Source organism: Neolamprologus brichardi, chromosome 11 (genome assembly GCF_056152115.1).
Source record: "Neolamprologus brichardi isolate AB-2024 chromosome 11, ASM5615211v1, whole genome shotgun sequence".
NCBI lineage: Eukaryota > Metazoa > Chordata > Actinopteri > Cichliformes > Cichlidae > Neolamprologus > Neolamprologus brichardi.
Genome location: NC_142114.1, coordinates 25,232,255 through 25,254,109, shown reverse-complemented (window position 1 = coordinate 25,254,109; position 21,855 = coordinate 25,232,255). Strand labels below are relative to the sequence as shown.

Sequence of the window (21,855 nt, the reverse complement as noted above, 5' to 3'; positions counted from 1 at the left end):
CTGAACCTGAACTTCAATTCCTTGCAGTGTTTCTCTCCACACGCTACACATTATAAATATATATGTGTTCAAAAAAATGTCTCACGCACCTATCGCTGTGATGCAATACAGAAAGAATATGAACTCCATCAATCTTGTGTTACACCTTGGCTTGCTGAACAAGCAACCAGCCAAACATCTGGTGGAGAAAGTCATGCTGATAACATCAGTCATACATCACACAGGCTGGATGCAGACCCTGTGTTAGCAAGTACACTACAGCACAAAAGTCTAGCTACAAATACAAAGACTGGTCAATTTAGATGCACATTTTTGAGGTCCTATAATCAGCATCACTACAAATAAATTAATCATGTTTCATTTTTTATTTGTCAAAACAAACCGAATGAATCAACACAGCATCCTGCTTCCTGCCCTAAGCCACACGGGAGAAGCGCCAGCTCTGCTTAATTATGTCGGCCTCCTCCACGGGTAATGCCGGGTACACCTTGCAACCTCTCCAGTAACCAAACCACAGGCTAGGTTCAATTTCGTGTTCCTGCATAACAGTTGTAGCCACATCACACATCAAAGTGAAAGGGAGAATCAGATGCAGTGCCCCAGTGTCTCTCAAGATCTTAACTGCCTACTCCTTTACACCGGGAAGGAACGCACAACAGAAATAGATGAAGCATAAAAATCTTTGTCTTAATATTCAAACATACTGGGACAGAGGAAAATGGGCGTAGATTAAATTTGGAGCACAAACTGAGCTGCAGCAGCAGGTTTTACTGGTGCACTACTGCAAACCTTAACTTTCCCTTTAATGCCAGAGCCAAATAGGTTGGCAGTAATGGCACCAGAATTGTTTTTCTGCCTAGTACTATACTGAGGTGTGGAAAAACTGGCCTCACCAAAAGTATTATGAGTAAAGATGTATTCATTAGCCAAAACTGGAGGAGCGTGTATAGCAGAACATTATACTATACAAGTTATTTCAGTGCTACAAGATCACACAAATCTTGAAAAGCTTTGAGCTCTGATGGACTGATCGATGGATGGATGGGTGGATTTTACTTGCTAAAAGAAACTCCATCCATCCATTTGCTTCCGCTTATCACTGGAGCCTATCCCAGCTGTCATAGGGCGAGAGGCGGGGTACACCCTGGACAGGTCGCCAGTCTGTCGCAGGGCTAACACACAGACACAGAAAACCATTTGCACTCACATATTCACACCTATGGGCAATTTAGACTGGCCAATTAACCTATCCCCACTACTGCATGTTTATGGACTGTGGGAGGAAGGACACCCGGGGAGAACCCACGTAAACCAAACTCTTTTGTGATTTTAATTTAATAATATACCTGACAAATCCTACGCTTGCAGCTTTAACGCATTTAAAGTTCCAAGGGCAAAGAAATATATTTGGATTTTAATTCTGCTGACCCGTCTGCCTCTCACCCACCACATTTTCACCATCAACAACCCAATTACACAGATTTAACACGTCCAGTACAATAAACAAAAGTGAGACATGTTGAGAGTCCGGCAAAATGATGATCACAAATTCATCATGTTAATGTTGCCCACTTGTCTCATCGTAGATTAGCTATTGATTGTCAAGAGCACATCACCCCAGCAGGTCAAGTTGATCCGTGCAGTGCTCAACAACTCACTTGAGGAGTGAAATGAGATTAAAAAATTATTGCTTCTCTTCCTGTTTGGCTGCACATTATTGACTAAATTGCGGACCTGTCCTCTGTGCCTGGGAGTTAAGAAACTAATAATGCCTTTATATCGCTGTGCCCTCCCAAGTGCTTTCAGACTGACCAAACACCACAGTGGCGGTTCCCACTAATTACTATATGTTCGTCCGGGGAAGAATTAACAGCTGAAACCTCCTGGAGTGTTTGATTATGAAGCAAATCTGCACAATTTTGTTTGGGTGATTCATTATTATAGATGGGATCAGAAAATTACTTTTACGACATGAAGGGCTTTTAACTTTTAAAGTATGTTTTAGTTTTGGTTGGACCGCCACTCACTGAAGTGGAGCCAGAAAACCAATGTCAACTAACAGTTCATTGCAGTGCCCTCTGAAATAAACTGCAGAATGACCCTGCATTAATAAAGACCAAGGTCAGCTTATTCCCTTAATAGCTTCGCCTTGTACTAGCACTCATTTGCCAAAAGCAGCTTAGTGTTAATGATAGATATATTTGTTACTAAGATATGCTACCTCATTGAGTACAACTGTTCAGCTGCTCAGCAATGCAGATATCGAATCAGCCAGTCGCATAACAGGAAGCCAATGTAATCAGTCACAAAGACAATGTGAAAAAGAACTGAAGGTCAAACAGAGCATTAGATTTGGGGAAAAAAGGTAGTTCACATGTATAGTTGTTGAGGCCAGACGAATCGGTCTGAGTATTTTTCCCCATACGACAATCTCTAGGTTTTACAGAGAATGGTCTGAAAAAGAAAACATATCCAGTAAGCTGCAGTTCTCTAGCTGAAAATACCTTGATGATGCCAGAGGTCAGAGGACAAGGGTCTTATGGGTTTATGGCTGCCTTCAAAAAGATAATGCACCATGTCAAAAAAGCTCAATCATCTCAACCTTTTTTGTTGAACATGACAATGAGTTCACTATACTCAAATGGCCACTACAGTTACCGGATTTCAATCCAACAGAGCACCTTCGGGCTGTGTTGGAATTTGGACATTTGCATCATGGATGTGCAGCCAACAAGTCTTTGTGATGCTATTATATCAATATGGAGCAAAATCTGCGAGGGATGTTTCCAGGACCTTGTTGAATCTGTGCCATAAAGAATGAACCCTCTCAGGCTCAAATTAAACTTTTTGTTGCTAATGCACGACCAAGTCCTGCAGTGGTACTTCTGAGTAAAAAAACCTCATAAAATGTATGTGGGGTAATCAGGTTGTTATTTTTTAACTGTTGCAAATCAGCAACGCCTGCCTTGAGAGGGTTAAGGCAGTTTGGAAGGCCAAGCTGGTATTAGAAAGACGTAAATGAGTGCATTTTGTATCCTTCAACAGATCTGAATCCCCACTAGAATTCAAAGTAAAAGATTAAAAAAATAAGTAGCTTGAATTTACAACTGCACAGGATCAGTTTATGAGTTAATTCACAGAATCAATATCCAACCGCTTAGTAGTTAGCAGACGTCTGTTCTGAAGCATCAAGCTTTGATTTCTGAGACTAAACCAACAGCAGAGTTGATCTGATTGAGAAACTCAGGGACACTGTGACTTTTCAATAACAGGATAGCCAGACTGTGAATCAATCTTTTTTTCTATTCTGAATTTCACTCTAAATGAGATTATAATTCACAAAATTAGCATCATTTTGTATTAAATACTTTTTTTCTAAAGTTATAGCCTCAGTAGTTTAATGTTTAAAGTAAACAATACAGTGTTTTTTGTATAGGATGTTGTGTAATTAAACTTCTGGCCCCTGCTAACCATTCAACAACATGCTGGTTTAAGGCACTTGTCTCATAACCATTTACATAGATTTGTAATGCAGCCTTTTTGTTTTTTAGCGACACTGCTCACATCCGGAGAGCAATTAATAATCACTTTAATTAATAATGTGCTTAACCAAAATTTCCTGACTCAAAGCTGACCTTTGACCATGTTGAGTATAATGCAAACAGATTGGAATCCAGTGAATCAGTGAAACGTGTATCATTTCATAATCACTGAGTCTTCAAATCTGATAATGATGTCACAGTGTTCTGCTGTCAGGCTGTTGTTTTAGACGCTACTCAGAGCACTTTGAATTTTAGACATGAGCAAGAGAAACAGTTACTATCCCAAATCTCTACATAGCGCTAAAAATGACTGTAATGGAGCAAACTGCACTACAGCAACACGCTGCAGACTCTGGCACAGGTGCCAAAAATATGACTGAGGATTGTAAAATTTGTAGAGATGTTAACAATTAAATGCCTACATTATGCAGCTTGCCATTCAAGCAAAGATCTTTCACTTGACATTAAATGTATGCATCACAGCAATGAAACAGACAGCTAATAATTTTAAATCAGCACTGCAGTGAACCTCATTAGACTAAATGCTTTTGGCAATTTCTGATACAAACAACACAGCAGTGAAGCAGCTTTGATTGATTTCAAAGCCAGCGCTCGCCTAATGATTATAATAGTGTTTTTTTAAAGCTATAAAAATTGTTGTTACTCACTGCACGTGTGACTTACCTGAAACCAGGTGAAACTGTGACACAGCTGCCCGACTTGAGCCAGATGCAGTAAGGGTCCCGTAAGGACAAACAGCTTCTGCATAACAGAAAGACAGACAGTTAATGATAGAAGGAAACATGAAGAACAGCATGCATGCAGACAGTGGATGTTAGTTGGGTAATGAGGCACTACCCAGCCAATAACCTAAAAAAACCCCACATCCCTCAACTAACAAAGGGTAAAGAACTCTCCATTTGTAGGCTGGTTTGCACCACGTGGCTGAACATTTAATGTCTCATTAAGAAAAGACAGATAAGTTGAATAAACACATTTGACATGAAATTGCAGCATCCTCATTTTCTTTAAGTGTGGCTAAAACATCATTTACCAAGCAGCACTAATTGACGAAATAAAAGCAGAGTTACTGAAACTGCAGCATAAATCTTTACATCTTTATTTAATTTGCATAAAAACAGGGGGGTCCGAGGCTAAAGAGCTCCACTACTTTACTTCTAAAATCTGGTGTTATACAAATAATGTACAACATTCAAATAGAGTACAGCTTCGACTTTATGGTGGAATAATTATTCATACAATTAATCACATGCCTGTTATTGCTTCCAATAATACTGCATTCTCTACAACAGAAATGAATGTTGATGCGCATACAAAGAGACAGAATTTAGATGGCAATCAGATTAGTTTGTAATTAGAGGTTGGACTGCAGACTTGTTTTTGTCTGGCTATAAAAACACAAAAAGACATTAGGGGGGGAAAAAAGAATGGCTTTGTGACATTTTGCATGTCTCACAGGTTAAAAGTTACAACCAGCATCTGTTTGGTTTTGCATTATACATCAATTCTAAATCTAGCTAGGTTAAGTTGTTCATTAATAATTAGGGACATATGATGAATGTCAAGATTTTAGTGTAGTCACGCTGGCGAGGCATGCAGACTGCTGCAACAGTCAGCTGATACTATTTGCTTTAGTATAAAAACCGTGACCTGTTTACCTCTTTCTTACAGCAGTCAGCATTAACCTCACTTAGTCACAGTTCCTACAGTAAAAACTCCCTGCAGCATTGCAACATTCAGTACTTCTCTTCCATTTCGAGACCCACACATCAGTTTTGTTGATAAAACTCTAACACTGCATTCTGCACAAGTCTGTGGATGCAATTTTCCCTCTCCTGTGTTGAATGAATCATGTGGCCTTCATACTTCCAGTATGTGTCTGCAAAACCACACTGGGTGTCAGTGAGTGAATGAACACAATTTTTCACAGGTGCAGAGCTTACTTTTTGCATGTGTGTGGTATTCACCCAGCAGCACCGACATAATGAGCATAAAGTACAAAAAGAATGACGAAAAACAATAATGCTCTCCTGCTTTTCCCATCTACAGTTACGTTAGAGATATTTTTAGCCTAATTCCAAAGAAAAGAAAAGAAAAAGTCAAGTAAACCTTCAAGGCAGACAAAAAAGCAAGTTCTAACAAAGATCCTGTGACCCGTTTTAAATATCTTTAAGTATTTACTGATGTCTCAACTGAACATGCAGGTGTGTGCAGCTCTGCCAACATCTTACTGTGCAGGAAAACGGAAAGTCAAGACAGGACATATTCTCCCATTAGTACTTGTGCAATCTGCAGCTGCAAACTGGGTATAAAGAAATACACGGGCCAAAGCATTACACAAACTTTCTTTCTTTGTCTTGATTGAAGCGACAATAAAAACCTATCCCTAACCTTGAGGTCATACGCCTTAAGAGCAACACTTTACAAAGCAATACATGTAATCGTATATTTGAAGGAGGAATGTAAAATAATACCCATCCTAAATTCAGTAACTATATTCCAATTGCTAAAGCAACAATTTTCTTCAATTATCTGCACACTGGGTTGATGGGAAAAACATGTATGATCACGTGGAATGGAAGATAAATAAATAATGCATGACTTTTTAAAGCTAAATCAAATGCAATAATGGTAATGTCAAGTGATAAAATAAAACATTTGTCTTTGTCTTTTAAAAGAGCCGATATTAGATTCTTTGAGCTGATGCCCTTATCAGCAGGATGTCATGTGTCAGTGTCTTCCAGAACAGCAGTTTGTGTGCTGTGTGGATTAATTCAAACACCCAGACCTCCTCCTAATGTGAACCTTTGAGGCTCTACAACAATATCCTATATCTTTACCTTTCCTGCATCATAAAACACCCTCGATCCACATGCTTTGTCAAGAAAACAAAACATTGAGACATACAGATATAGACCGCTCGCTTTAGGCATTTTCACAAACAATTGCTACGGTTCTTGTTCTTGGGAGGACAGCACAATAATACAGAAGCCCTGTTGTTAATGTAGGTTTAGGCAAGGTCATATACTTGCCTATTTCTGAGTGCTTACCTCAAAAGTAGACTTGTATTTGTGTCTTTAGGCATGAAGTAAGCATTCTTGGTAAACCAACATCTTCTTTACAGCTTGGAATATTTTTTATTCCGAAGGATAATTTATTTGCAATAAGAGAATCATTCTTGGTTGGAGGGGCTTAGAATATGAAGTGGCTGGAGAAATCATCATTGTCAGATGTCTATCTAAAAACTGTATACAAAAACCTAAAAATGCAGACACCATTGCATGTCTTCTTATGTTTCAATCCTCGTTTTGCTCGTGTTCAATGCAGGGCTACTGACACTTCAACATTCATGGGAAATGAAAAACAAAATGCCAAAATAAACCGCCCCCAAAACTGAAGTGTTTTATTTGTTTTTGTCCAGCATCAAAAATTGAAGCCCTCTAGGTATCAAGAACCTGAAATTAGCCTCATCCCCGTGTGTGACTGCCAATATGTGACACTGTGTGCTGCATTAATACATTATTCATACAATCGCCATAGGGTCTGTATTTATATGCACATCTAACTAACTCTCCAACTCTCCTCTCACCGTCGTCATAGAGATTCATCTACACTTACAGGTCAGACACGGCCATCAGCACTACAGCACAGTCAGTTCTCCAGCTCTGATTTCTGAAGATGTGCAGTGAAGTCATTTGTTCTTTGTCGTAAGTGCAGTTTCTCTAAAACAGACTTGTGTGTGTCCCGTGCCACTCTTTAAAACTTCATGGTTCTGTCAAACTAAAGTGAACACAGTGGTGTGTAAGTCATGGTGTGTGTGTGTGTGCGTATGGGGCATCCATTAGCTGCCGAGGGCCTCCAAGGCTGAGCCTCATGACTTCCAGCTGTTATGCAGCCAAAATTTTGAGAATAACAAAATACTGAGTGGAAAGGATTTCAGATATGATATGTCACTGGTGAACAACTATTTAAGGATTACATATATTTGCTTGATGGAAAACTAAAAGGTAATATTAACCATTCTGAATAGTTACTATGCTGCTTAACATTTGCACATGTGGTTTCATCACATGGACAACATGTCTGTGAAGGTTCTCAGTCATCCAGGTGATCGTAGCATAGCATAGCATAGCATCTTTATTTATAACGCACTTTACATCCAACAATGTTGACCAAAGTGCTACAAATATAAGAGAGGAAACGGTTTAAATTACATATAAAAAATATCTTAAAATTAAAAATAATATAATTAATAAGAAAACATTAAGAGACATCAACAAGTCCTGCTGTGCTAAAAGCCAAGGTAAATAAATATGTTTTAAGACGTGATTTAAAAACAGATAAGGAAGGTGCCTGTCTAACATGTAAAGGCAACTCATTCCACAATTTTGGAATTCGTAGTCTAAGGAGCTTGGAAAGGAAGCGTCTGGACTTCTTTAAGTTTCTTGAAGACGTTTCACCTCTCATCCGAGAAGTTTCTTCAGTTCTAAGAGCAATTGGTGGAGAGTCCAGGTTTTAAGCCCTACGGGAGTGTCCCCAAGAGGCTCATGGGCCTTCTATTATCGATATCGAGGATGCCAGTGTTCACATTTTGGACAAAGAAGACTGATGGTTTGAAAGAGGAGTGAAAGAAGCCATCTGTGTCTTTGAACAGAGGCGATGGCTTACCCCACCTGTCTGCCGTCTATAATCCAGATTTGAGATCCCTGCTCAGACGCCTTAACCACTCCCACACACCCACTCACATCCTGGGCCTTTTGACCTCAGGAAATCACATGATAGGGTGGGGCTAGACTTCACAATGGGTTCACCCAAAACCCTGGGTGACTGTGACACACACCCGTTTTCACACCTTCACTCGTGTGATTAGTTAGAGGATCAATAGGGGGTCCATGGCCCTCTTGGGGGACACCCCATAGGACTTAAAATCTGGGACTCTCCACCAGTTGCTCTTAGAACTGAAGAAGCTTCTAGGATGAGAGGAGAAATGTCTTCAAGGAAAACAAAAGAAGTCCAGGCGCTTTCCTTTCCAAGCTCCTTGTACCACATGTATAACAGTTTCTTCAGATTACATGTAAGAAAAAATAGGGCCCTGTATTGTCAACATATCCATTACAGTTCAACTTTGACCTTTTGTGCTGACTGCGACACAGTTTTGGAAACCACTATATTTCAAGTCAAATGAACTTCTTAACCAAGATGAACATTAGCTCCAGACCAAATGTACATATTATATATTTATGCTGAAGTGAAAATACTCATGTGTCTCAGTGCAAAAAGGATAATTTATTACAGGAGACTGCTTACTGCCTCCCACTGCCAGTCATAGCTATAGTTCAACAACAGCTATCATTATTCTCTAACCTTATACAAGAGAAAAATGAGGTTCTGAAATAAGAATGGGCTTATAAGTGTTATTCTGCTGAGCAATTACAGTGTGTTTTGTTTTTTAATGTGCGAGACTTGTTTGGAGGATTAGACTGTCTGATTTAAAGCCTTTCTATTAACCTGACTGCTCATGTGTCTGGCACCTTTCGGATGTTATTATAGACTTGCAATCTTCCCGGATATCAGCAATAACTTTGATACAATACAAGATCATCACAGGTTACAGAAAATACAGCCAATGCTATAAAAATACAAGCCAAGTTTTAACAACCTGGAATTACCCTTTGAGGCATTACATCTTCAGTTAATTAACAGTACCCTGTATGTGACAGCATCAATTGATATACATTTATATTAAGAGCAGTCCTGAATAACAATATGAGCAAGTTGAACCAGTTCATATTAAAAAATAAATAAATAAAATAAATAGACAAGCGAGCTGAAAATCCTCGGATCTAAAGACTTAGAGGGTTTGGGGCCTCCTCTGCCCTTTTATTATACTGTTTTATTAAAATTCCCATTTCATCCAGTTCTCAGCTGCTCTTCAAAACAGAGCGTTTTCTGAAACCTAATATTGGCAGCAGGGCCTCGAGTGAGAAAACAAACCTGACGGTACTGGTTTTAGTGAGCGAGAGAGAGAAACAAGCCAAGAGTGAGAGAAAATGGAAGCAGACACGAGAGAGATGGAGTAAATCTCATCTAGAGGGAGATTGTTTCAGCGGTGTGGTAAAGGAGGATATTGTGGCTGAAATCTGACCTCCTGGCCAGTGCTGATGCTGCTTATGGGGGACGCTAATCCCAGGATGAGGTGTGCTGTAGCTGTAAGTCTCTAAAAAGGATCTGTGGATGCAGCAAGGCCACGAGCTCAAGTAAGACAGGCCCTATCCATTTTCTTTCTGCTCCTTCTTTTCCTTTTTCTCTCCCTTACAACATCAGGAAAAGAAAGCAGTGAGCAACATTACTGGCTCTCAGCCAATCAGCTGGATGCAATTTATGACTAAATGATGTTGAGAGCTTCTCCAGGCCTTTGCAATGAGGGGTTTGCATGCTATGGGACTAAATATGCATTCCCTGGGGTAGCTGAGGAGAAATCCTTCCTCTGGGTTGAAGGGGCTGAAAACAGGGGGGAGTTATAAGGGGCCAACATTCCTCACAGCACCAAAAATAGACCTTGAAGCTGAGGAGCAACTACATTAGCTGAGGCTATAATGTAGTTTGGCAAAGCACGATACTTGAAGCTGTTGCTGTGCTCTGCTTATAAGCGTGTTCCTTCACAAAAGCTTTTACTTTGCCCTGTTTAAAAAATTACAGAATACAACGGGCTGTGTTTGAGCAATGGTAAGCAATGTGAACTTGGAGTAAACCCCTGAAAAATTACAAAGAAAAGTTTTTTAATATAGGCCATGTTGGAAAACTCAGAAACGGATAAAAGCAAAACTGACTCAATGCAATAGGACCTGGGCAGATAAACGACGACCCGGCATGCAGCATAAACATTCAGTGAAGCTTCTGTTCAAACACAGAGATGAAAATCGCAGCAGATGAAAACAGCAGATCTGTGCGGACCAATGATGTAACCATACCTTTCCTACAAGTAATACATGAAAGTAACATAGGTGAAATACTTACATCATGTGTTTTACATTCTTTTTCGCCATTCTGCGGTAACCTAATACTCTGATAATAACTGCATGTAAAAGCAGTCTCTAAAGTTCAGGTGGAGGGCTTAAAGCTTTTCCCTGCTGTTCTCCTAAAACGGTTGATTTCTTGGCCGTAAACGCAACGAGCCTTTTAAACATCGGCTACACATGTGCAAGAAAGGGAACAAAATGATGAAAAGGTATACGTAATTTTGTACCGGTGAACGTTTGACATCTGAAACATCAAACGCGAAAGCAAAAGTTATGCTCTCTCGATACAGGGAAAATCAAGAAAGGAGCACCATTTGTTCCCCCAAAACAATGTCGAAGCAAGTGGAGAAATCTTATTACTGACTTTCCACATGCGCACACACTTTTGTACTGCATGCAAATGTGTTTTCTGATTTCTGTGGATAATCTAGTTTCTTGCCAGCGTACAGTATAAACACACTCCAAAATCTAAAACAAACAAAAACAGCTGCAAAAAATATCTTTAATAGGACTACATTTGGGGCTCGTATGCTTGTATTTCAAACTCAAGTTTGCCAGTTAACATTTGTGCATGCTTTCGCACATGCAAATGCTCCTTATTACAGCTGTATAAACAGTGGACCACGTATACTCAAACATGAAGATCAGACAGCAATCTGACGACTTGAGCTTGTCCAACTTCTCAACACAGAATTTCCAATGTAGAAGGCATACGAAATTGCTAATGGGTTCAATAACCTTTCATTTTTTTCCTATGGTCACTTACCTGCCAACACCACAAATAACTTAATAGTACTTTTTTGAAAAAGTGGTCCAACTCTAAGAATTGGGCAAATAATAGTCCAACATCTGCTTTATGGTACAGTACTCTATTCGAAAGCCTATAAAAGCATTGTGAGTGGATGCATTTGCTAAACTGGCAGCTTTAAGGGAAACTGATCTTACTTTACTTGATTTACCTGGATCAGTTAGTGTCATTTTCTTCGTGGCACAAAACGAGAAAACACAAAACCCATGCATGGTTTCTGAGGTACTGCACAGTTTTGGGACCTTTCACTTAAACAAAATATACTGATCAGTATCAAAAACTTTATACAGAATATGCATAATATTCTGTCCAAACTCTGGTGGCGATAATGCTTTACTGTATAGTTGACTCACTTCTTGCAGTGGCTGTACTCAGAGCAGCGGCTCAGTGGCACACGGATCACGCAGCTTGAGAACGCCACAAACAACGCATGATGATCCCGGTCCAACTCAATCCCCAGGACCCTCCTATCCTCCCCCTGCACATTGCACCTGGGAACACGGGAAAAACACCAACTGTCACAATCAGGCATTTTGCATTTTGTTTCATTTTTTAAATCAGCGGCGTACACGGCTGCTTCAGTCTGAAAATTATACAGAAAGCCGACTGCGAATCAAACTCGATGCAGATAGATTTTTCAAGCTGTGCAGCAAGAAAACAAAAGAATACATGGGGAAAAAAAAGCATCCCCTCCAGCTGTACAGGGTGATGCAAAGTGTTACAATAGACCAAAGAGTGGGTGGGCAGGACAGATCAAGGCAGAACAAGGAGAGGAGGAGAACAAGCAACAGAGAAGGAAAAGAACAGAGATGTGCTAAGTAAAGTACAGAGAAAGCAAAAGAAATGAAAAGAGAGAGCGCAATAAACCAAAGAGACAATTACAAGAACACGCATCGTTTAATACAGAGGCAACACGACACATAATAGACTTTGTCTCACTTGTTAGGGTTATAGACATCAAGGTCCTCTAGGAGCTGGGTGCTGAAAGATGCGTTGGCTCCCTCAGTGCTGGCCAGGATCTTCAGCACATGGCCATTATCTGACCCGAGGAAGACTACCGTGTAGTTCTTATAAGGCCCTGCAGATGTATCCACTGCAATCTGAGTCAACTTGAACCTGTATTAAAATAAACAAGAAAACAAGACAAAGCGACTTACATCTACACTGAAGATCATCTAAATTTAAGCTGTCATGTCACTTGCTTGCATAAATGGGCGTTAACAACACCAAATGCTCTGGTTAGCATCTTATTATTGCTTCTTTGTTTTATGAAAGTAGAGTTTCAGTGGTAAACAAAACAAACAGTGGGTGAGTACTAAGCTCATTGTATAAAGCATCTGTATAAAATCAGTCACTTCATCTACCAACCCACCATCCCCTTCCTTCATCGCCTACATCTTTTAAAGCCTTCATCCTATCAATTCATCTATCCATCTATCCGCCCACCCAGAGCCGTTCAATCGACCCATTCTTTGTGTTGTTAAGCCACTTTTCTATGCAGTCTTGCACAGAGGCCCGGTTTTCCATTTTCTGGTTGTATTTATGTGAAAGTCCAGCAACACGCTGCTTTATTTGGAGTGCCACCCTGCTTCATATTCATCCAGCTTCTCGCAGTTACACCTGGGAGGTGCCCAGTATCACCACAGCTGTCTACTGTTGGCTCCACTGGAGCAGGTGAGGATTAAAAGCTGTGCTGAAGGGCACCTTGAGTCCAGTGGTGGCTGAGAGGTGGATAGGCTTAACTCGCTCATTTTCTCTGCTGTTTTTCCATTCTCTGGCCCGAGGATTTAAACAAACAAACTTCCTCTAATAATTTCTTTGGCATTGCAGTGCTTCTAGATTCTTATAAAAAGGACACCCGCGGCAACTTCTGTGCCGTCACTTCTCCCTCAGTGCCTCCCAGATGGTCCCACAGAGGCTGGTGTGTTTACCCACATGAACTTGACGGCTACGTCCCCGCAATGACTCGGCAATAGCGCGTGATGCGCTTCTGGTTAGATTTCATTTATCTAGCATCACTCTGGGGATAGGCGAAGCAGATGTGATGTTTTTGGCGCCAGATGTGAAGCGGTGCATGTTTCCCCAGTGTGGAGCCACTGCAGTGTCTGGCTGGCTGTCAGCCTGGCTCTGCTTCAGCAGGCGTGGACAAGGCTCCTGTATACTATGAGACTGCGCCTGTGGTTGTAAGTTGAATCAGTGATATGTATCCGCTGTGAGTACATACATGTCTGAGGTTTGTGAGGTACTGCGTGAAACACTTGTGACACTTTTCACCAATTTAACATTCACTGCATCATCATCTGGTATGAGTGGATTCTTAAATATCACAACACACACACACACACCAATGACGTCCTTCATTTGACAGGTGGGCTGTGGAGCTAGGCCAGCCCTACAGACAAGTCCTCTCCTTCATGTTTGATGTAAATCCAGTGTTGAAAAAAATTCAATGTGCTTTAATGGCAAGCAAGGTAGTGTGTTCCACTTGAGGTCACTCATCAATACCAATCACAGTTGCAAGAAAAACACTGCAGGTACATGATGCTGTGAAGGCAAACAGCCACTAAAGTACCAAAGAAATAATCCTGGCATTTTCTCCTAAAGGTCTGTTTTATAACTGCAGCCATGTTCTGAAGAGCAACGCTCACGGTAATGATTTTAAATGTGATCTAATGACAACGTTCACCAAAAAATACGTGACCATTTGAGAGGTCTTGAGGAATAACTTTGCATTTGTTTTTTTTGGTGTTGATGCACTAAGTACAGGAAATGAAACCAAAGAGCTTATGCAAGTCCTCCTTTAAATGTCACCGGTTTTTATTGTTTAAATAATTATAGCAGGCATTTCTTTGTAATTCTCAGCTGTCCGATAGACCTGCAACGCTAAACCTATGGTCTGTTTTAACCGAGGTGGAGTAGCACTTTGGACAACTCGCCCGTCGGTAAAAGCACACATTAACATAAACACACAACCACTCTCTCACATCTACATCTATGGTAATTTAGAGCCAACAGTTAACCTAACATTCATGTCTGTAGTCTGTAGGAGAATGTAATTAGAGTCTAAACTCAACACTCCACAAGTTTGTGCAGATGCTGGCAGGTGCCAACTGCCTTTTGTTAGTGAATTCCAAGTACATATACTGCCATCAGAAAGTGACTGAAAGTAATTTAACAAAAATATTTTTCATAATCTTTTCCATCTGTTCTTTTATTGAAACAAATCTTGTACCTGCTGGTGGTGCGGGTGAAAAAGGGTCGGTCGTTGACGGAGGGGACGGACTCGTCCATGAGCGGATAAGACTTGATGAAAGTCAGAGTTTCGTCAGGGAAATTGGTGGATGACTTGTAGGCGGCGGCTGAGCCCTCGCCAGCGCAGCAGCCTGGCCTGCACGACAACAGCAGAGCGAGAGAGAGAGAAAAAAAGAAGCATTAGACATAAATCTGGTTCCACAGGCAGATGTAAAAACACTGGCAGCTGTTTGTTTTTGGGATGAGCAGGAGGAAAAAACAGGTGCCTTGTGTGGCTGCCTTTTTTTAAGAGATGTCTGTGCAGAACAATAACAGCAACAGCTGCAAAAGCTCTGTTGTCAAAAGCAGAAAAATAATGTTCGAGGAAAGTGACAGTTTCTATTTAAAGACGAGTCTCTCACCTTGGTTTTGGGACTTGCTCCTCTGGAACAGGTGTCCAGGCTGACTCACTATTCTTCTGCTCTTTAAATTTACCACTGAAGGCCTTCTCTATGTCATCCATGTAGAACGCACAGACTGCTGAGCCAGTGATGCTGTTAAAAGGACCCCAAAAGAAGACTTTACAAAGAGCAAGACAAAAGTCTGGAATTCACCAGCTAAAGACAAGAATTCAGCCCACTGACTTCTTGTCACAAGTGGCCAAAAATATGATTTTTGATTGCTCTGTCTGTGCTCGTCTTTACTACCACTAGTATATGTCAAATATTCTTACCTCTTTCTAACCCTCTACAGTGCAGATACGATACAAGGAAAAAAAACAGAACAGTCTCCATATTGCAAAAGTTAAAAATGCATCCATCCAGAATTACATACTAATAGCTTGTACTGCATGTTTTCATGGAAAGCAGTGAATGACTTTGATCCTTCCAGCTGCTTTGACATATGAACTCCAGACAATCATGAAAATCACGTTGTGATATTATCAGATGTTGCTCTTTCTCGCAAAAACAAAAGTTTTCTCTGTCAGAGAATAGTGAGGCGCCAGCAGAGCGCAGGGGGCAGAACATATAACTGATCTATTCTCAATTAGAAAAAGCTGGCTGCTTAAACTCAGTTTAATACCCGATCAGACTGATTTGAACATTTGTGTCTGCCACATACAACTCTGCAGGGTGATGTCTGTAAGAGTTTAGACCTGCAGAGCATGATAGGAACTAGAGCAGGGTGATATGACCAAAAATATTTATCACGATATACATTTGAAAATTTACGATAACGATATAACTGATGATATAATTGACACTAGACAAAATACTTTACTACTCAACTTTATTAATGCAAAAAAACCCACCATCAATCAATTTTCACTTAAACAAGCAGCTGTTTTTTATGTGCATTAAAGTTATATAAAAATGTAACCATGCAAATACAAATTCCTTGCTGACAGTTTAACCAAAAGTCATTTCCAGTGGAAATTGGCCGACATATCCTCAGCATAACCATGTATAATATCCACAAAACTTAAAAAGAGGTTATACACACACAATATAGTAATATTATGTTGTATCACTCGCGAGGCTCCTCCCTACGATAGCCGTAATGCTCCGACAATCCATCAAGCGGTGTGGCTTCGTAGCTTAGCAAAGTTGTACTAAAACATTATACAGATTTTCGAGCGCCGTGTACATAAAATCGTTTCGAGGTCAGTAAACACAACCAGAGTTCATACATAAGGCACACGGGATTATAAGGGGCACTGTGGATTTTCAGAAAAATCAAAGGATTGATTTTAAGTGTGCTGTATTTTCCAAACAACACGGTAATAACGACGGCCCGCTAGCATGCTCTACCAAAAATAGTGCTTTGTTGTGTATCTGACGGACGAAAACGAAACCAGTTCCACACCACTGAAGTTGCAGCATTTTTACAAACCAGTTCTGGTTCATCAGTTTCATTCAACGATCCGCTTTCGCCCTTCTCATTCTCCGACGCTGCGATGCTTTTTCCGCCGCGTGCGTATGAAAACAAAGGCACTGCGCATGCGCGTTTTACCCATATTCTATCGCCATATTTCATTTTCTTATCGTTGCCCAACATTATACCGGTGTTACAGTGAACGGTATGATATGGCCCTGCCCTAATAGGAACTGCTTCCTGTTTGTCAATGACATTCACTGAAAGCCAAAAAGTGCATCAGAATAGTGTAAATTGCTAGTTTGGCTCAGCGACGTTAAGTGAAAAAAAGATTACTAGTAATAGCATTTGAGATGCCACTCATGTAGTACCTTACAAGTAAGTTACATCGAAGAAAACAAACATTTTCTGGATTAACTTTTGCGAAGATGTTTTTGTCGAATTCTGATCGAATTCTGTAACATTTCATTGTTAACAGGTCAAATTTGCAGATCACATAAAAGAGGATTAAACAAACATGACTTGAGAGACATTATCACACTAACTACTAACTAACTATAACACGAACATTTCAATTTCATCTTTACCTTGAAAAAAAACATGAAAAAATGCCAACCTATTTGCCTGTGTGGTGAAGACTCCGAGCACAGTCGGCCGGTGGTTAATCTGCAGTACATTGGTGAGAGACTGGAGAACATCAAAGTAGAAAAAGGAATCACCAGGAACAGAACAGTTCAGCCGAGCTTTAAGAAATGATGTCCAGTAACGTTCCAGCACCCTCGGGGAGCCCCCATTGTCGTTCTTACAAACACGTGCAACCCTTGAGAAAACCACCTGAGGGGACAGGAGTGGAAATCATTTATAATCATCACACTCAGACGCAGCCGACACAGAATACTGAGCAGCAGTCGGGAATGTGCTCTGCATGTTGACTTCGAGCGGAAACTACAACAAGCTTAAACAACACACAACACAAATTTGTGGAGTGTCTGCTCTGAAATGAGTACCTCACCTTTCCAAGAGTGGTGTACTCCACTGCGATCTCGCTGAAGAAGAAGTACACGTAGTTCCCATACTCAATGGCATGGAGGAAATGGGGCTCTGTAGAGGACAAGAAAAAAAAATGGTAATGATGACTTATTTCCAGTATGACAGGCTGGACGTGGAGCTGGTAAACACAGATGTTCAATTTGGTTTATAAATCGTAGATAAATGTGAAATGCCTGAGCTCTAAAATGGAAAATCCAAATTTTAGCAGAGAAAAATGTCCTTCCAATTCTCCCAATAACAGATCCTTATTCGGGTGAAATAGCAGAGATAGTCCTGCATCAGTAGTGAAATAAAGATAACTTAAAACATTCTGCAACAGCACTTTCTACAACTCCGAATACAGCTTACTTTGCCCTTTCTATCTTGTCACGAGCAATTGCTTACTGAAACGACCCAACTCGCTCAGCGCTGTTAACGAGGATAAAATAATTAATCTATTGCACATAAAGATAATATAGCTAAAACAATTAATGCCAAATTAATTAGCAATTATTGTGATGATAACAATCAAACATTCTTATTACTGGAAGGTTGATTCGGCTCTGTTTTCCTCCCAGATGAGGAAAAGCGATTGTCTCTTTCCTCCCTTTTGAAATCAGATGAAATTTAATGCATAAAGAAAGTGACACATAACAAGTCAAGATACTCTAGCCATCTTTTTCACTTCACTGGATGAGGCTACTTACATCTGCAAGGAAGTGAAAAATACCCTCATTAAGTGACAAAATATTTGTTGGTACCAGTGCCAATAAAAACTAAAGGGGAGATTCTGACAAATGAAACTGATTAGGGATGCACCGATACTGATACTGGTATCGGGTATCGGGGCCGATACTGTAAAATGTGTGTGTACTCATACTTGTAAAAGTTAACCGATACCATGAACCGATACTAAACTGATACTAACTTATTTTAATAAGTTAATTAATTTAATTAATCAGAGGGTGGCTTGTCATTTCTGTTGTAGTTTTTTAGATTGGCCACTAGGGGGACATCCCGCGCTAAACAGGCACAGGGTTAGGCGAGTGAGACTGGCAGCTCCAGATAAAAAAAGAGAAACTGGAGGCTGCTGTAGCTAGGCTAAACAAAATGTCAGCAATGTGGACCGGAACAGCCAACTTTAACTCAGGTTTTGGAAAAGCGATGAAAAATGTCAAGAGAAAATCCACGGGCAGTTTAAATAACAGAGGCTCTGACTCATTTTATCGCTCTGGATGACCAGCCAATGCTGGTCGTGGAAAATCAGGGAGATAATGGTGCCAAAACTTTCTGAAGAGGTAAAGACAAGCAGTGCGTGCGCGATGTCAGTTCTTGGTTTAACGGCACAGTGGACTGATGATCCACGGGCAGATGAGGAGTTTGTTCGTCAATGCCGAATACTTAAGTTATTTTGTTTGTTTGTTTACAATATGGACACTCTGCAACAATTTAAAAGTTCATTTTATTCTCAAACCTAATTTGTATTTATTTTATTCCAAACAGAAGTGTTTATTTATTATTCTGAAAGCTCGAGACAGTGCCAATAGTTCAGTGATATTTTGTTAAATTACAATGTGGAGACTCTGCAATAATTTAACAGAAGTGCTGATTTTTCTCTTGAAACTTTTTTGTGGTCATTTTTATTAAGATTTTATTTTTTATCGGCAGAGAATAAAATAAAACCTGTCTTCCAATTCATTGTATTTGTGTGTGTGTGTGTGGTAGAAGTATCGGTTTTTGTACTCTGTATCGGCAAGTACTCAGATCCAAGTATCAGTATCGTTTCGGTTTGAAAAAATTGGTATCGTTGCATCCCTAAAACCGATGTTTATTAATTATTTGTAATGGCTCAAAAGTGTGGAAAAACATAAACCTGGACACGAAGAAAGTTACTTCCAAAATAAAGGTTCAATTTAAAGGTCAGTGCTACCTACAGATGTCAACCATGTAAATGTTTGTACAAGATTTGATAAGCCCTGCATTAGACCTCAAAGCTCGGTGAATTTTAGCAGTTTACACATTTAGGATGTCATCTGAAATGAAACAAGGTCTCAGATCCCACGCCATATCAGAAAATCTTCCATTTCCTTAACCTACCGCCAACCGCATTACAGAGCCACAGCTGCATTTGATATGCCATTACATTACACCTTATCGCATTGGCTTCTCACCTCGCAGCCATTTGGAGTCATACTTCACTGTACGCAGCACAGGGCTGCTTTCACCCAAACTTCTGTAAATAACTGCGTCACTTGCCAAGAAGTCAGTCATGGTGGCAGAGTAGAAATCACCACCTGAGAAAAAGGAAAAAAAGTTATTGAGAACTACAGTCAAGGATCGCAATTCCCACTAACCCACTTCTCTTAAGTGTCTATTTTGGTCACAGGTGACTTTTATTCCTCTTTAAAAGGAGGCTAAGGAGAGCAGTTGTAGGAGACTACGCGAGCCTTAATAACAGCCTGTGTGAACTTTGCATAAATGTCAGTGGAAACCTGGCAGGATTGAGTGTACGTTTGGCTCTCTCTTCCCTGAACTTGACCCTGACGGGTTCACAATGTATCAACTCGCTTCACTGCTATGTTCATAAAGCAGTAAATCTAACCGCAAACCGGGATCTGTGAAGGGGAAACTTCAGATTATACCATCTGATGATTTATGCCAAGATACTCAATTATATCGACATTTCAGGCTTTTAGCTCAGACTCTTACTGAGACACACTTGCAATGAGGCACTAATTGAAGTTAACATGCAGTTTAGCAGATTATATATTATTATCTTAGTATCCAATTACCACGTCAGAGACAGAACACCAAGTGCAGTTACACGTTTAAGCCTATTGATTAGAAATGGTCCTTTATATGTAACAGCTACTTGCTTTTAGCAAACCATCCTCTTCTGTTTCTGAAAGATGAACGTCATTTTCCTATTGTTCCACCTCATTCTAATACATATATAACATCTTTTCACAAGGTTAATATAAAAAACAAAACAGGCAAAATATATGTGACTTCATCTGAATATAGTCCATCACGAACATCGTTTTACCCGACTTCAAGTTCATTTAATAAACGCTAGTTTGATTAAAAAGAGAAAAAAAAACATTACTCCAAGCCTGACCTATATAATAAAAATGTCACAGCACAGATCATCAGCAGTGAGAAACCTGAACCTGTGAGATTTCAAGTTTGAACATCATCTGGGTCACTACTTACCTGCGAAAAGGCCGACATTGGACTGGCGGGACTCGAAGGGACATCGAGCCTGTCCCACCACCTCCTCCCCTTCCTGCTCCAGTGTCGACATCTAGGACAGAAAGGAAGCAGCTTTACAAGGCTGTATACAAAGCTTCAAAGCTAACAAAAGAATGGGCGATAAAACACAGAGTGACACTTGTAAACAAGAAAACAACACCGCTGTTTACACTTATAAACCCACGAGGTTGTTTCTGCTCTGACAAAAAAAAAAAAAAAAAAATCAATCACCCTCAAACACCAAAAGTCTTTAATGCAGTGAGAATTGCAGTTGGACGCAAAGGAGGTGTACCAAATCAATGTGTAATAATGAAAGGCAACACATGCATCATAAAGATTAGTTTTATTCGGTGTGTTGTATACAGGTCATTTCCATAAAAGATGTGTGAAAGCAGAGAGGCCAGTTTATCTCTCAGGCACAGATATTAAAGCTGCCATTTTTCCAGCCCCTGCTGTTAACAAGGTTGCGAGCCTCAAACACAACAACAAGAGAAACCCAGCAGAGCGACTTCGCCGCCCTCTGCGTCAACAAGGTGACTGACACACATACAGCACGTTAACAGTCCATAAACACGTTGGCCTGGATTTTTCAGGCTTGTTCGACACATAGCTTTGTGTAATTGCTGTTCTATTGTTATTCTGCGAGATGATTGTCAAACTCTGTCCTTTCTACAAAACTAAATAGAGAGATCATGACTGTAGAGTAGACATGATAACCTAACAGTTACGCAACTATAACAAGAGCAATACAAGAGACATGCTCTGCATTTAGGAGAAATATATTGCATTTTTTAAAGGGAAGAACTTTTATCTAAACCTATATTTGCACGTTACAATATTCAGAATATTAAAAACAACAATGCTCTTTCAGGCAGCCTGGACTGTGAATGTCTTTTACAGTTTTTATGTTTCTCTCTATTGATAGGCATTAGCCATTTCATGACAGCACCCACCTCCCTGTGTGCAAATGTTTCACCAAAACAAGTTTCAGTGCGTCCCGAGCTAAGTGTTCCTCACGAGAGATTGTTTTTAAAAAATACAAGCCAGTGTGTTTTTCTCCTGCACTTAAAGGGTAAAC

At 40.1% G+C, this 21,855-nt stretch overlaps 1 protein-coding gene across 4 annotated transcripts in view; it reads right to left on the bottom strand.

The window, feature by feature from the left end:
• Window positions 1–21,855, bottom strand: part of sema6cb (semaphorin 6Cb) — a 161,473-nt gene that overhangs the window by 30,560 nt on the left and 109,058 nt on the right. For all 4 annotated transcript variants that reach the window (XM_087848419.1, XM_087848421.1, XM_087848422.1 and 1 more), the window contains 9 exons: window positions 20,739–20,829; window positions 19,697–19,819; window positions 17,509–17,597; window positions 17,113–17,330; window positions 15,044–15,175; window positions 14,623–14,778; window positions 12,330–12,506; window positions 11,744–11,881; window positions 4,227–4,304 (listed from right to left, as the gene is read on the bottom strand). In XM_087848419.1, the coding sequence (XP_087704545.1) occupies window positions 4,227–4,304; window positions 11,744–11,881; window positions 12,330–12,506; window positions 14,623–14,778; window positions 15,044–15,175; window positions 17,113–17,330; window positions 17,509–17,597; window positions 19,697–19,819; window positions 20,739–20,829 (1,202 nt within the window). The remainder of the gene's footprint in view (window positions 1–4,226; window positions 4,305–11,743; window positions 11,882–12,329; window positions 12,507–14,622; window positions 14,779–15,043; window positions 15,176–17,112; window positions 17,331–17,508; window positions 17,598–19,696; window positions 19,820–20,738; window positions 20,830–21,855) is intronic.